Here is a 14,547-nt window from a genome sequence, read left to right on the forward strand (position 1 = left end):
AACTTAATGGATATGTAATGGAATGTTAATATTTCCTATGTTACAGACACAGTGACTGACCCTTGTCCAGAGAAACTTGAAGGCTTGAATAAGTGTTTCTTGTGAGCCAAATTTTTCACCATGATATTATTTTATTATAACAAACAAAAAAAAGCAGATTAGTTAAACAAATCGTGGTATAACCATATGGTGAATATTATTGAGTCAATAAAAATGTAAAATCTTCAGCATGACAAAATGTTTATGATATATTTCTAAGTGAAACAGCATTTAGCAAAACATTTTACTCATTATATCCATTTGGGGGAAATGAAAAAGTACATGTGCCTGGGTATGGGTATGTAACTGAGTAACCAAGAATAGGAATGAATATCCCAGGTTTTGGAAATATGCCAGTATTCAGCTCCTTTGTGGTCATCTGACCAGTCATGGTGGTAAATCTCACCGTTGGTAAAGGTGGGGGCTTCTCTAAAATGAGGAAATGTTCCCACTGTTAGTTATCCTGAGAAGAGGTTAGTTCTGGAGCACTAAGTGATGGGGAAGTAAGCAGATCTTTTGGTTCTGCCCAGGCCCAGTGGGCAGGACACCCAAATTTAAGTGTGGAGAAGTTCAGAAAAGTTCTTATGAAAAAGCATGTACATCTTCCATTTTTATTTATGACTTTCGATTTATATATTTAATTTTAAATTTTATTCTATGTATTCTTCCCATTTATTCACAAATTATATGGATCAAGTTAAGTCTGCATGAGACTATTAGTAGGAAATGAGTTTTAATAAATGGGAAAAATTTTACATTATATTTTTAAATAATGCCTCTGAGTCTCTCCAAATTTGGGAAATATAGAGTCATCAGCCTTTCCACTTTTGAATAACTGGCAACCAAAAAATTTAAATATACACTTAAATGATTAGTAATGAAGGAAAACTCTGAATGGAAATTCATAATAATAATGGATAAAAATTACTTCATATTCACTATAAAGTACTCAGTTTACCCATAGTTTTAAGTATATTACTTACTTATTCCTCATAATAATTTCATCAGATAAGCTACTTTATTTATCTCTATTTTTTTAAGATTTTATTTATTTATTTTTAGAGAGGGAAGGGAGGGAGAAAGAGAGAGAGAAACATCAATGTGCGGTTGCTGGGGGCCGTGGCCTGCAACCCAGGTATGTGGCCTGACTGGGAATCGAACCTGTAACACTTTGGTTTACAGCCTGCGCTCAATTCACTGAGCTACGTCAGCCAGGGCACTTATCTCTATTTTTTAAATGAGGAAAATAAGGTACAGAGAGTTAAGTTATTTGCACAGGGACACACAACTATTTAATGCTTCTTCATTCCTCGGGTATATGGCCTCAAGAACAACCAAGCACTTGATTCAGAGTTTAACTCTAACTTATCTGAATCAATCAAGACCCAGGATAGGGCATCATAAGAGCATACCAGGTGAGCACCAAGGTCAATATGTCCAAAATGAGGCTGTGTAAGAGGAAAGAACTAAAGTGCACAGCTAAGGACTGAAAGAGTGGGGGCCTACTAGGAAAGAAGTTCAAATTAGACTCAAAGATGAGGCTAGGGGAGTTTTTTGAGCCAAAGCACAAGTGGTTGTTAGGCTGTGCTCAGGCTACAAAGTGAGCATGCCTGGAGCAAGAGAAGAAAAGCGGGGGAGAGGAGGAGAGGGAGGGGAGGAGGAGGAGGAGGGGGAGAAGGTGAGGAGGGGAAGGGGAAAAGGAAAGGAAAGAGAAAGGAAAGGAAAGGAAGAAGAAAGAAGAAGAAAAAGCCCAGAGCACAGCTATCATCACTCTGGCTGTAGTCACCTTTCTCCAGGCAAATCAGAATTGACTTTTCCCCAGTGTGAATATCCTGACTCATTCTAAGAAGCCTTTGAGGTGGGAAGCAGGTTCTCACAGTCTTCCATCCCTGTCCATGTCTATAAGAATCTCCTAAGAAACTGTTAAAAATTCCTGGGAGCCACCCTCAGAAATCCCAAGTCCACTGGTCTGCTTTAGGGCCCATGATTCTAAATTTTAAACAAGCTCCCCAAGCAGTGAGGGCACCGTGCTTTGAGAAAACAGACCCTATACACTTCCTAAGTAGCAAGTATAGAAGCTATCCACAGGACCATTGGGAGGTAAGTACCTCCCCTCTGAATATCTGGGGTTTTCTGGCTTACTGGGCTATATGGGGGATTCAAGGTCTCAGTGAACCTGGCAAAACAAAGAAAACTCCATGATAGGATGGCTGTATGTGGATGGAGGGAGCTGGATTACGATGCCATGGAATTGCAATATATTTCAATGTCATATCTCAAAAGATTCCAAACTTACAACTGCATGTGAATCTCCTTCTATATCACAATAAAAGTTTTTAAAGAAAATTCTTAACAGATGTTATCCAGCCACTGACATGATCAGGTGATTATATATGTGCATAGAGAAGTGCTAGGCATTTCCTAGGGATCTAGTGTTAGTGTCAACTCCTGGGCCCAGTCTTTTGTATGAATTTTGAGGAAGAAAGGAATATAGTTAGCTGTCAGGATGTGGATGGTGCTAGAATATGAGAGAATACAGGTGATATTAACACTATAATTAATATGAAAAAGAGTGAATTGATGTGAGTAAACACTGGCCCAAGGGAAACATTGATAATGTTGTCACTAGGTACTTTAACAGCAGATCTACTTGGCTGTCTGGCTGTCAATCTCTAGATCAATGGTAAACAATCCCTAAATCAATGGTAGTTATGAACATAAAATATTTAAGAAAGCATCCTTGGAAAATGGGACCCAAACTGGCAGCTCATTCAGAGCCCAGATGGCTTGATAGCCCATGGACAGAAGCAGAATATCTCACTATTGAACAGGATAGCAGCAACTAGAGTAGATTGGGAGTACTAGGGATAGTACCACAGTACCAGGGATAGGGATGGGAGGACAAGCCATTTTGGTGACAATGTCCACCACCACCAGGAAAGAGACCTGCTTTAAAGGGAGAGTCAATTGGACACTAATCTAATGTGAAGGTTTCTAGAGACATCTGCAATCAAAAGCAGGAGGCAGCAGTTTATTGGACCAACCAGGCTTGTCCTTGACCTGGACACAGGCATTACAGTAGGGAGAATCCTAAATGGTGTCATTCAAAGACTTGTACATTCCTGGGGCTAGCAGGATTGCATATTGTTCTCTGCTTTACCAGATTCACTGACACACTGATCCCCACCATGAACTCCAGTAAGCCACCAAGGTAAGCTGTTTGTCTTGAAAGGCTCTCCCAGCATTTTGTACTATCACATGACCTTGAATCTCAGTTAGATGAGTTTTAACTCATTATATGTAGCTAAACACCTACACACTATATATGTGCTTCCTTGATAAATGTAGCCAGGGACACAAAGTTCTCTGGTTTAAGACTTTTCCATAGTAGGACTGCCTCTGCTGCTCCCTGGCCTTCTGGATCAGGGATTGAACACCTGACAGGTAGTTTGGGCTGCTTAGAGTGGCAGAATTCAATACTAAAAAAGAGAGACAGAAGAGAGACTCAAGGCTGTGCTTCTAAATATTTAAAGCAGCTTTGATTACAGCCATTCCCTCAGTGGGTGATTGTTCTCAGCTACAGCCAGCTTCTAGGACTATGACACTTCATGGACTACAAGCACTAACAAGTTCCCAGGTGGGAAGGGATAAACCCCACAGCAGTGCATTAAGCCTTCATGAAATGAGTACTGACTGGCTGAAGTAGTGATTCAGTCTAAATTTGAGCAGCTCCAACATGGTCAGGAGGAGGGGCTAGTTTCTAAAATAACTCATCTTCAGACTCTTAAAAGAGTTATTCCTCATTTTGAGTTAAAATTTATCTTCACTTCACTTCCTGTACTCCGTTCTACAAATATGTCTTGGGGCCATAACAGTTCTACCCATTCTTTCACATAATTGTCATTTTCCTGCAATTTCCTTCATTTGTCCTTATCTGGTGGCTCACTTGTGAGAATGCTCCAATATGTCAATGTGTCTCTTAAAAGTGTGGTACAAAGAATGCAGTACTCCAAGTGTGGTCCAATAGATCCCTAGAACAAGATTACCACTCCCTTGCTAGAGATGATGGGCTTTGTTGTTGTTGTTGTCGTTGTCGTTATCATCACATCAGAAATTTACTTGGTTAGCTATATTTGCTTTAAAAAAAAACACTCAACTGCCTTTCCACTCTTCACTCACCTTAATTACGCAGCTGTTAGTGGAGCCAAGTATAAGTTGTAACATTTAGAACACAATGCCTTAATTACCGTCTCATTATAATAATCATTATTTTTAATTTCATCTTATTAGCTATGACCACTATAACCATTACAAAATGGAACTACCACTTAAAATAAGATATTAAGTCAGGCGCCACCTCCATCAGCCTCAGAAATAGAAATACTACCTTGCTGCTGGATTTTGAGACCACGGTACCTTAACCCTTCCATTTTAGCTAGGACACCTCTAATCAAAACCCGCCTCCAAAACAGGGTCTCCCTGGCCCCACCCCTCGGCCTCAGCTTCGGGCCACTCGCATACGCCCCGCCCACTCCTATCGCGGGGAAGCACTGGGTCTAGACGCTGATTGGCTGGCTAGGGCGCAGCTTGATGGCGTCGTGCTGACAGCTTCGGTACGTAGGCCCGGGTCGGAGGCCACCTGTGTAAGATGGCTGGCGGTCCGAGTTGCTATGGCCTCGGGGAGTGGAAAGTGATGGTACATCCTCTCCCTACATTTCGCTATGAGTTTCCTAATAGACTCCAGCATCATGATTACCTCCCAGGTGAGCCACTGCCTACTGCCCCAGGGCCCCTCAGACTCATTTTTCAGAATTGTCTTCTCGCGGCCTCCGTGATGCAAGCTGACCCATGTGCCGCTCTCCTTGCTCGCGGCCTGCGCCCGCCTCGTCTGTTCCCGGAACTTGGGGAGGGTGTGGAATTTGCTGCGTACTGTGCTCTCCGCCTGTGGGCCGGAGGCGGCCTACGGTAGTAGGCACCCCCAGCTAAGCCTCCATTCCACCGCACTCTACCCTCTGCTTTCATGTCTACTTTTGGAAGGGGTCAAGTGGCAGGTGGCCTCAACGCGCAGAGCCTGTGCCTTGAGAGAAGGGAGCTGTCCCCAAAGCACTCCGAAGCTTCTGGACTGAGACCCTGACCCATGAATTGAGGGGAAGTGTGCTTCCCGGCGCAGAGTGCGCAGCAGGCCCATCGGTGCTGGCTCCTGGGTTCAGCTAGGAGCTTTGCTGGTTAGTTGTCAAATACTGAATCCGGGTGTGGAGGAATTTGCCCCCGCCGCTTGAGAGATCTTCAAAGTGTGACGTTAACACATTCTTTATCCTGTTTGCGGTTGTGCTTTTCAGGTCTTTTTCTGGCACTCCTTTCTTCCCGATTAGCCACCTTCATTCATTCGTACCGTCAATGAATTTATATAAAGCTCTGAGGGTACAAACAAATAAGACACTGTCCCTGCTCTATAAAAGCTTCGTCTAGTAAGCCTCTTGCTTGTACTATGTCATTCGTTGAGTTACTCCATTTTATTTTCTTTATAGCATTCATCAAAGCACTGATATCATTTAGGTATTTGTTTATGAATTTATTTATTGAGATCCTGCCTTGTTCATAGCTGTATCCCCCCTCAAGTGCAAGCACTCGGTAAGTATTTGTTGGCCAACTCTTAATATTTGGAGAAGCTCAGACTATCTAATTGTGTATCTTCCTCCCCTCCATTTTTCAAATCATTTAAAGTACTTTAAAAATTTTTTTACTTTTATTTGGGTGCAATTGGTTAATAAAATTATGTAGGTTTCAGGTGTACAATTTATAATACATCATCTGTATATTGTGTATTCACCAACCCAAGTCAAGTCTCCTCCATCAATATTTATCCCCCTATACCCTCTTCTACCTCCCCAGATCCGCCTTTCCTTCTGGTAATCACCATAATATCATCTGTGTCTAAGAGGGGTTTTTGGTTTTTTGGTTTGTTTGCTTGTTTGTTTGCTTGTTTGCTTTTTGCTTAATCCCTTCACCTTTTTCACAAATCCCAGCAACCTCCCTTTCCTCTGACAGCTGTCAGTCTGTTCTTTATGAGTCTGTTTTGTTTATTAGATTCCACATTTGAGTGAAATCCTATGGCACTTGTGTTTGTCTGACTGGCTTATTTCACTTAGCATAATGCTCTCCAGGTCCATCCATGTCACGAAGGGTAAGAGTTCTTTCTATTTTACAAGCAAGTACTATTTCAATGTGTAAATGAACCACAGCTTTTTTACCCACTCATCTACTGATGGACAGTTGGGCTGCTTCCAAATGTTGGCTCTTGTAAATAATGCACAATGAACATGAGGGTGCATATATTCCTTTGAATTAGTGTGTTGGGCTCCTTCAGGTATATTCCCAAAAGTAAAATCACTGGAACATATGGCAGTTCCATTTTTAATTTTTTTGGAATTAAAAAAATTTTATTCCATTACAATTTAGTACCCTTATCCCCTCCTCACCCCACAATCACCACACTGATGCCATGTCCATGAGTCCCTTTTTCTTTTTGCTTAATCTCTGTACCCCCTAACTTCCCCCCATCCTTCCTTAGCTGTAATCCTGCTCTCTATGAATCTGTCCTATTTTGCTTATTAGTTCAGTTTGTTCATTAGATTCCATATATGAATGCAATTGTGTGGTATTTGTCTTTCTTTTTTTTTTTGATGGCTATAATGTTCTCCAGGTCCATCTATGTTGTCACAAGGGCAATTTTTTCTTTTTTATGGCTGAGTAGTATTCCATTGTGTAAATGTCCTGTAGTTATTTTATCCAGTTATCTACTGATGGGCACTCAGGCTGCTTCCATATCTTGGCTATTGTACATAATGCTGCAATGAACATAGGAGTGCTTATATTCTTTCATATTAGTGTTTTGGATTCCTTTGGCTATATTCCAAGACGTGGGATCACTAGGTTAAAAGACAGATCCATTTTAAATGTTTTGACATATCTCTATACTGCTTTCCACAGTGGCTGTCCCAATCTGCATTCCCACCAACAGTGCAAAAAGGTTCCCCTTTTTCCATGTCCTTGCCAGCACTTGTTTGTGGATTTATTGATGATAGCCATTATGACAGATATGAGGTGGTATCTCATTGTGGTTTTATTTGCATTTTTCTGACAATTAGTAACAATGAGTATCTTTTCGTATGTATATTGGTCATGTGTATGTCCTTTTGGAGAAGTGTCTATTGAGGTCCTTTGCCCATTTTTAGTTGGATTCTATGGGGTTTTTTGGTGTTGAGTTGAATAAGTTCTTCATAAATTTTGGATATTAACCCCTCATCAGATATATCTTTGGTAAATATGTTCTCCCATTTAGTGGATTCTCTTTTCATTTCTTTGATGATTTCCTTTGCTGTGCAAAAACCTTTTAGTTTAATGTAGTCCCATTTCTTTAATTTTTTGTTTCCCTTGCTTGAGGCACTACATCAGAAAAACTATTGCTATAAGAAATATCCAAGATTTTACTGCCTATGTTTTCTTTTAGAATTTCTATGGTTTTGAATCTAATATTTAAGTCCTTAATCCATTTTGAGTTTATTCTTGAGCACGGTGTAAGAAGGTAGTCTAGTTTCATTTTTTGCATATATCTGTTTAATTTCCCCAGCACCACTTACTGAATACACTGGCTTTACCCCATTGTCTGTTTTTTGCCTCCTTTGTCAAATATTGATTGACCATAAGGCATGGATTTATTTCTGGGCTCTCTGTTCTGTTCCATTGCTCTATATGTCTGTTTTTATGCCAGTACCATGCTATTTTGATTACTACAATCTTGTAGTATGGTTCGATATCAGGTAGCATGATTTCTCCAACTTTATTATTCTTTCTCAAGATAAATATGGTTATCCGGGGTCTTTTGTGATAATATATAAATTTTTGAAATATTTGTTCTAGTTCTGTGAAATACACCATGGGTATTTTGATAGGAATTGTGTTGAATCTATAGATTGCTTTGGGTAATATAGGCATTTTAATGATACTAATTCATCATATCTATGAACACAGTATATGCTTCCACTTATTTGTACCTTCAGTTGCTTTCTTCAGTGTCTTATAATTTTTTCAAGTACAGATCTTTTATGTAAAAGCTTGGTTAAATTTATTTCTAGTTATTCTTTTGATGCAATTGTAAATGGGATTGTTTTCTTGGTTTCCTTTCCAATAGTTCATTATTAGTGTATGGAAGTGCAACTGATTTCTGGATATTTATTTTTTACCCTACTACTTTATGAAATTAATTTATCAGTTCTAGTAGTTTTTGGTGGAATCTTTAGATTTCTCAATAAACAGTATCATGTCATCTGCAAATAATGACAGTTTTACTTCCTCCTTTCCAGTTTGGATACTTTATATTTCTTCTTGTCTGATTGAATAGGACTTTCAGTACTATGTTGAATGAAAGTGGCAAGAGTGGACATCCCTGTCTTGTTCCCTTACTTAAGGGAAACACTTACAGTATTCACCCCTTGAGTATTATGTTGGCTGTTAGTTGGTCATATATGGTCTTCATTACATCGAGGTGTGTTTCCTCTCTTCCCACTTTGCTGAGAATTTTTATCATAAATGGCTGCTGAATTTCATCCAATGCTTTTTCTGCATCTGTTTATATGATCATGTGATTTTTTTTATCCCTCATTTTGTGCATTTATTGATTTGAAAATATGGTACCAGCCTTGCATCCCTGGGATTAATCCCACTTCATCATGGTGGATGATCTTTTTAATGTATTGCTGGATTCAGTTTGCTAATATCTTGCTAAGAAATTTAATATCTATGTTTATCAGGGTTATTGGCCTATAATTTTCTTTCTTCGTTGTGTCTGTCTGATTTTGAAATTAGGATAATGCTGGCCTCATAAAATGAGTTTGGGAGTCTTCCCTCTTCAATTTGTTGGAATAGTTTGAGGAGAGGTGTTAGTTCCTTTCAGAATGTTTGGTAAAATTCACCTGTGAAGGCATCCAATCCAGGGCTTTTGTTTTGAGAAGTTTTTCATTTACTTCTTTAATTTCACTAGTTGTAATCTGTCTGTTCAGATTCTCTGATTATTCCTGATTCAGTTTTGGAAGATTGCATGTTCTAAGAATTTATCTGTTTCACTCAGATTGTCCAATTTGTTGGCATACAGTTGTCTGTAATATTTTCTTACAATCCTTTGTACTTCCTTGGTATCAGTTGTTAGTTCTCTTTCATTATTGGTTTTATTTATTGGGTCCTCTCTCTTTTTTTCTTGATGAGTCTGGTAAATGTTTTGTCAATCTTGTTTGTCTTTTCAAAAAAAACCAGATCTTGGTTTCATTGATTGATCTTATGTATATTTTTAGACTCTTTTTTTTTTATTTCAACTCTGATCTTTATTATTTCCTTTCTTCTACTTACTTTGGGCTTTGTTGTTCCTTTTTTAGTTACTTTACATATAAACAGATTGTTTATTTGAGATTTTTGTTGTTTCTTGAGATAGGCCTGTAATGCTATATTCATTTGTTGTTTCTTGAGATAGGCCTGTAATGCTATTTCCCTCTTAGGACTGCTTTCACTATGTCCCATACATTTTGGGCGGTTATGTATTCATTTTCATTCATTTCCCGGTACCTTTTATTTCTTTTTTTTTTATCTTATTGTTAACCCATTTATTATTTAGTAACATGTTATTTGGCCCCCATATCTTTGATAGTTTCCAGGTTTTTTTCTTAAGATTGATTTCTAGTTTCATACCATTGTAGTCAGAGAAGATACTTGATATGATTTCAGTCTTCTGAAATTTACTGAGACTTGTTTTGTGCCCTACCTTGTTGTCTGTCCTAGAAAATATTCCATGTGTGCTTGAAAAGAATGTATATTCTGTTGCTGTGGGGTGAAATGCTCTGAAGATGTCCATTAAATCTATCAGATCATGTGTGTCATTTAAGGCCTCCATTTCCTTGTTGATTTTCTGTTTGGAAGATCTATCCACTGATGTCAATAGGGTGTTAAAATCCCCTACTGTGAGTATATTACTGTCAGTCTCTCCCTTTATGTCCATCATGATATGCTTTACATATTTAGGTGCTCCTATGTTGGGTGCATAAATGTTTACTAGGGTTATATCCTCTTGTTGGATTTTTCCATTTATGATTACGTAGTGTCCATTTTCTCTTATTATAGTTTGTTTTAAAGTCTATTTTGTCAGATATAAGTATTGCTAACCCAGCTTTTTTTTCCTTTCCATTTACATGAAATATCTTTTTTCAGTCCTTTACTTTTTTAGTCTGTGTGTATCCTTTGTTATCAGGTGGGTCTCTTTTAGACAGCACGTATATGGGTCTTGTTTTCTTATCCATTCAGCCAGCTTAAGTCTTTTGCAGAATTTAAGCCATTTATACTTAAAGTTATTATTGATAGGAATGTATTTATTGCCATTTTATTCTTCTAGCTATGTTCCTCTGTTTTCCTCTTCTCCTCCTCCTCCTTCTTTTTCGTCTTCTTTATATTTTTCTTCTCGTTCTTTTTCTACTCCTTCTTCTTCCCAGTCCTTATCTATCTCCTTCCTCACTATCCTCCTTCTCCTCATTCTTACTTTCTTTAATATTTCTTGTAATACTGGTTTGGTGGTAACAAACTCCTTTAGCATTTTCTTGTTTGTGAAGCTCTTTACTTCTCCTTTAATTTTAAATGAGGGCCTTGCTCACTAAAGTAGTCTTGGCTGTAGGTCCTTTCTTTTCATCACTTTGAATATTTCATGCCATTCACTTCTGGCCTAAAATGTTTCTGTTAAGTAGTCAGCTAACAGTCTTATGGGATCTCTCTTGTAGGTAAATAACTTTCTTTTTCTTGCTGCTTTTTTCTTTGTCAAAACAATAGAGAAAAGATTATCTATTTGTCTTTAACTTTTGCCATTTTAATTATGATGTTTGGGTATGAGCCTCATTGGGCTCATATTGTTTGTGACTCTGCACTTCCTGGACTTGTATGTCTTTTTTCTTCACCAGGTTAGGGAAGTTTGGGGTTACGATTTCTTCAAATAGGTTCTGAATCCTTTGCTCTCGCTCTCTCTCTTCTTCTGGTACCCTTGTGATGCTGATGTTGTTACAGTTTATCTTGTTCCAAAAATCCCTTAAACTATTTTCATTATTTCAATTATTTTTACTTTTTGCTGCTCTTATTGGGTGTTTTTTCTACTTTGTCCCTCAAATCACTCATTTTATCCTCTGCTTCATCTAACCTACTGTTTGTTTATTTCAGTGTATTCTTCATTTCATGTATTGTATTCTTCATTTCTTTCTGGTCCTATTTTATGGTTTTTATGTCCTATTTCATGCTGAGTATTCTTAATAACCATTGCTTTGAACACTATATCAGATATATTGCTTGCCTGCCTGCATTTCATTTATCCTTTTTTTTCTGGAGCTTTCTTCTGTTCACCATTCGGGCCATGTTTCTTTCTTTTCATTTTTGATTTATTCTTTCTTGTATATTTTTTTATTATCATTTAGTCCTCTTATACTCCCTCCCCCCAAGCAATCACCACACTGTTGTCCATGTCCATGGGTCCTTTTTCCTTTTCGATCAGTCCCTCCACACTAGCTGTCATCCCGCTCTCCATCTATCAGTCAGTCCCCATTTTCCTTGTTTGTTCAGTTTGTTCCTTAGGTTCCACATATGAGTGAAATCATGTGGTACTTTGTTTTTCTACAAAGCTTATTTCACTTAGCATAACTTTCTCCAGGTCCATCCATACTATCACAAGGGTAAAAGTTTCTTCTTTTTTACAGCCAAATAGTATTCCATTGGATAAATATCCCATAGTAGTTTTATCCACTCATCTACTGATGGACACTTGGCGTACTTCCATATCTTGGGGCATATTTCTTTGTCTTTCCATTTTGGCTACCTCTTTCTGTTTGTTTCTATGTATTAGGGAGGGCTGCTATGACTCTCAATCTTGGTGGGATGACTTTATATAGTAGGTATTTTGTGGGATCCATGTATACAGTCTCTGATCACCTACCTATGCTGGGTGCTCCAGGAATGCCCCTTGTGTGGGTTATATGGGCCTTCCTGTTATAATCGAGTCTTTATTGCTATTGGCCCATTCATGAGTGGGATTGACCCTCAGAATGGCTCATATAAGGCTCAACCCTGACCACAATGTTCAAGGTGCTATGTAGGTGCTACTCTACAATGTGGAATTCACCTCAGCAGGATCTAGTGCCTGCTCATATGTCCCTTGGATATGCTACTTGTGAAGTTTATTGGATCTTGCACTGATGTTGTCTGAAGCTGGCCACTAGGTGTGTTTGTTCTGGGCCTTTTGTGAGGGACCCCAGTGCAGACCAATGTGCCTATGACTGGCCCTGGGCAACTTGTTTGGCACTACAAGCAATCCACAGTTTGTGCTGCTTTCTCTGGGCTGGGTGTGTATGGGAAGAACCAGGCTGTGCACCAAGGCCAGCTTTTACCAGCACCAGTCCTGAGGGCAGGTCAGGAAAAGTCCCAATACAACCTAAGACCTACCTCTGCCTGCCTCTACCTGCCATCTCCCTGTTAGGGGCAGTCACTGAAACAGCCTCTAGCAATATTCAAGTCACATGAGGTAGGTTTTCAGTGAGTCAACAAGTAAAGAAAAGTGGTATTCACCAGATTGATTCAGGTTCTAACTTGGTGCCAGTGCTAGATCTGAGGCTACTTGGCAGATGTCCCCAGATATACCAAGTCTAGCTGCTACCTGCTGGGTGCTCACACATGTTTGTGTTGAGGCAAGGGTCTCAGGGAGTTGACAGGGTGAAGCCAAGCTGTTTTTATCAGGCCCAAACAAACCAATACTTGGCCATGTGAAGGGAGGGCTCTGCTCCAGTCAGGCATGCAAGGGAAAAATGGCCCCTGTCCTAGAGCTCCATTACTCAGTCTGTCCCATATTCTGCTGGGGAGGAGATGGAGCCCAGCAAGATGGGGCCACCAAAGACCAGGAGGATAAGGCTAGTGGATCTCCAGTGAGGGGGAGGTGCCAGTCAGGCTTTGTGACAGGTGGGGGTTGTGGCTCCTGCCCTATAGCCACACAACTCAGTCTGTCCCAAATTTTACCTGGACCTCAGCAGGGTGGAGTCTCTAGCAGTTGGGCAGGTGGGGCCACCAGAGCCTGGGGGGTGGTTCTAGTGCAAGTGAAGCACCAGTCAGGTTCATGGGAAAGTGGGGACAATGGCCTCTATCCCAGAACCATATAACTCAGTCACTGACACTCCCTGAGTCTTTCCAGACCTCTACACCCTGGGCAAGGCAGCTGAATCCTCAACAAGGTATAAGTTCCACAGGGTGGATCAAGAGAGAATCCATAGGATGAGACGATTGCTTCTTCCCCTCCTTCCCCCTGGACCCCCTCCACTGACCCTCTCTCCCCACCAGCTGCTACTGCACATAGGGAAGTGCTCCACCCAAGAAAGAGTGTGTCTGCTGTACAGGAGCATGTAAAGTACTTTTTCTTAATTGTTCTTCTTTCAAGTGATGACTGACAGAAACAATTCCTTTTTGAGATTTAAAGTACATTAAATCTTTGTTTTTGATCCAGGTTTTATATTGCTTCATCCTAATGCTTCTGTCTTTGGAGAAGAGCATTGTCCTCGTCTCTTGAAAAATTTTTATTACAACATTTTAGAAAGTATGAAATGAGGAACAGCCTAATAACTTTATTTTTAAATTTACCATCCTTTATATAATGTCCATAACTATTGTTTTTGACTGCATAATATTCAAATGTATTGATGTACAAAAATCTGGACGTGTAATTTTTTTGCTGTTCTTCTGTAAGGTTTCTTGTACAATGCCTTGATGACAGCTCAGTGTTAGTTTTAGCCCTAGTACCAACTCAAGAAAAATTATAATATTTAACTAGCATTTTTTTTTCACTTGGCATAAAAATAAGGATGTTGGTGAGGAAATTGACATTGCATGTATCCTCTAAGACTTTTAACATGGATATAATTGATTGGTAAGTTGAACCAAGAAAGTAGGTTTCTGATCTTTTATGTCATTGAATACTTTAACTTTCACACATGCCTTTCACATGCAATATTAAATTCTCAAACTTGCTCTTTACAAATGAGAAACTAAAACCCAAAGAATCCATTGCTTGGAATGTTCTGTGTCCAAATATTTATGTGGCTACTTCATTTTTTAGGTATTGGTAAAAATGTCACTTGGGGAAGGCTTTACCTGACTCCCAAGCCCTAATCAAAGTAGCCTCTATTTCAGCCCCCTTCTATCTCATTTCCCTTTGTTAATTTCTTCTTAGCATTTATCACTATTGTTTGTGTTTCTGTTAGAAGTAAACTCCATGAGCTCCAGCATATTCTCTCTTGTTTTCTGCTCTATTCCCTAGCATCTAGATCAGTTGCTGGCACATAGCAGAGGCCTAGTAAATACGGGATCCAGCACAAGTAACGCCACTTTTTTATTACAAAATCATAAGCATGTAGTTATATAACATAACAATATCCCACTCAAGCATACCAT

At 39.3% G+C, this 14,547-nt stretch overlaps 1 protein-coding gene across 2 annotated transcripts in view; it reads left to right on the forward strand.

Annotated features, from left to right (window-relative positions):
• Positions 1 to 4,653: 4,653 nt before the first annotated feature.
• LOC114488724 (Golgi pH regulator) overlaps positions 4,654 to 14,547 on the forward strand; it is a 65,910-nt gene continuing 56,016 nt past the window's right edge. For both annotated transcript variants that reach the window (XM_028502474.2, XM_028502473.2), the window contains exon 1: positions 4,654 to 4,802. In XM_028502474.2, the coding sequence (XP_028358275.1) occupies positions 4,761 to 4,802 (42 nt within the window). In that variant the 5' untranslated portion in view covers positions 4,654 to 4,760. The remainder of the gene's footprint in view (positions 4,803 to 14,547) is intronic.

Source organism: Phyllostomus discolor, chromosome 14 (genome assembly GCF_004126475.2).
Source record: "Phyllostomus discolor isolate MPI-MPIP mPhyDis1 chromosome 14, mPhyDis1.pri.v3, whole genome shotgun sequence".
Taxonomy (NCBI): Eukaryota; Metazoa; Chordata; class Mammalia; order Chiroptera; family Phyllostomidae; genus Phyllostomus; species Phyllostomus discolor.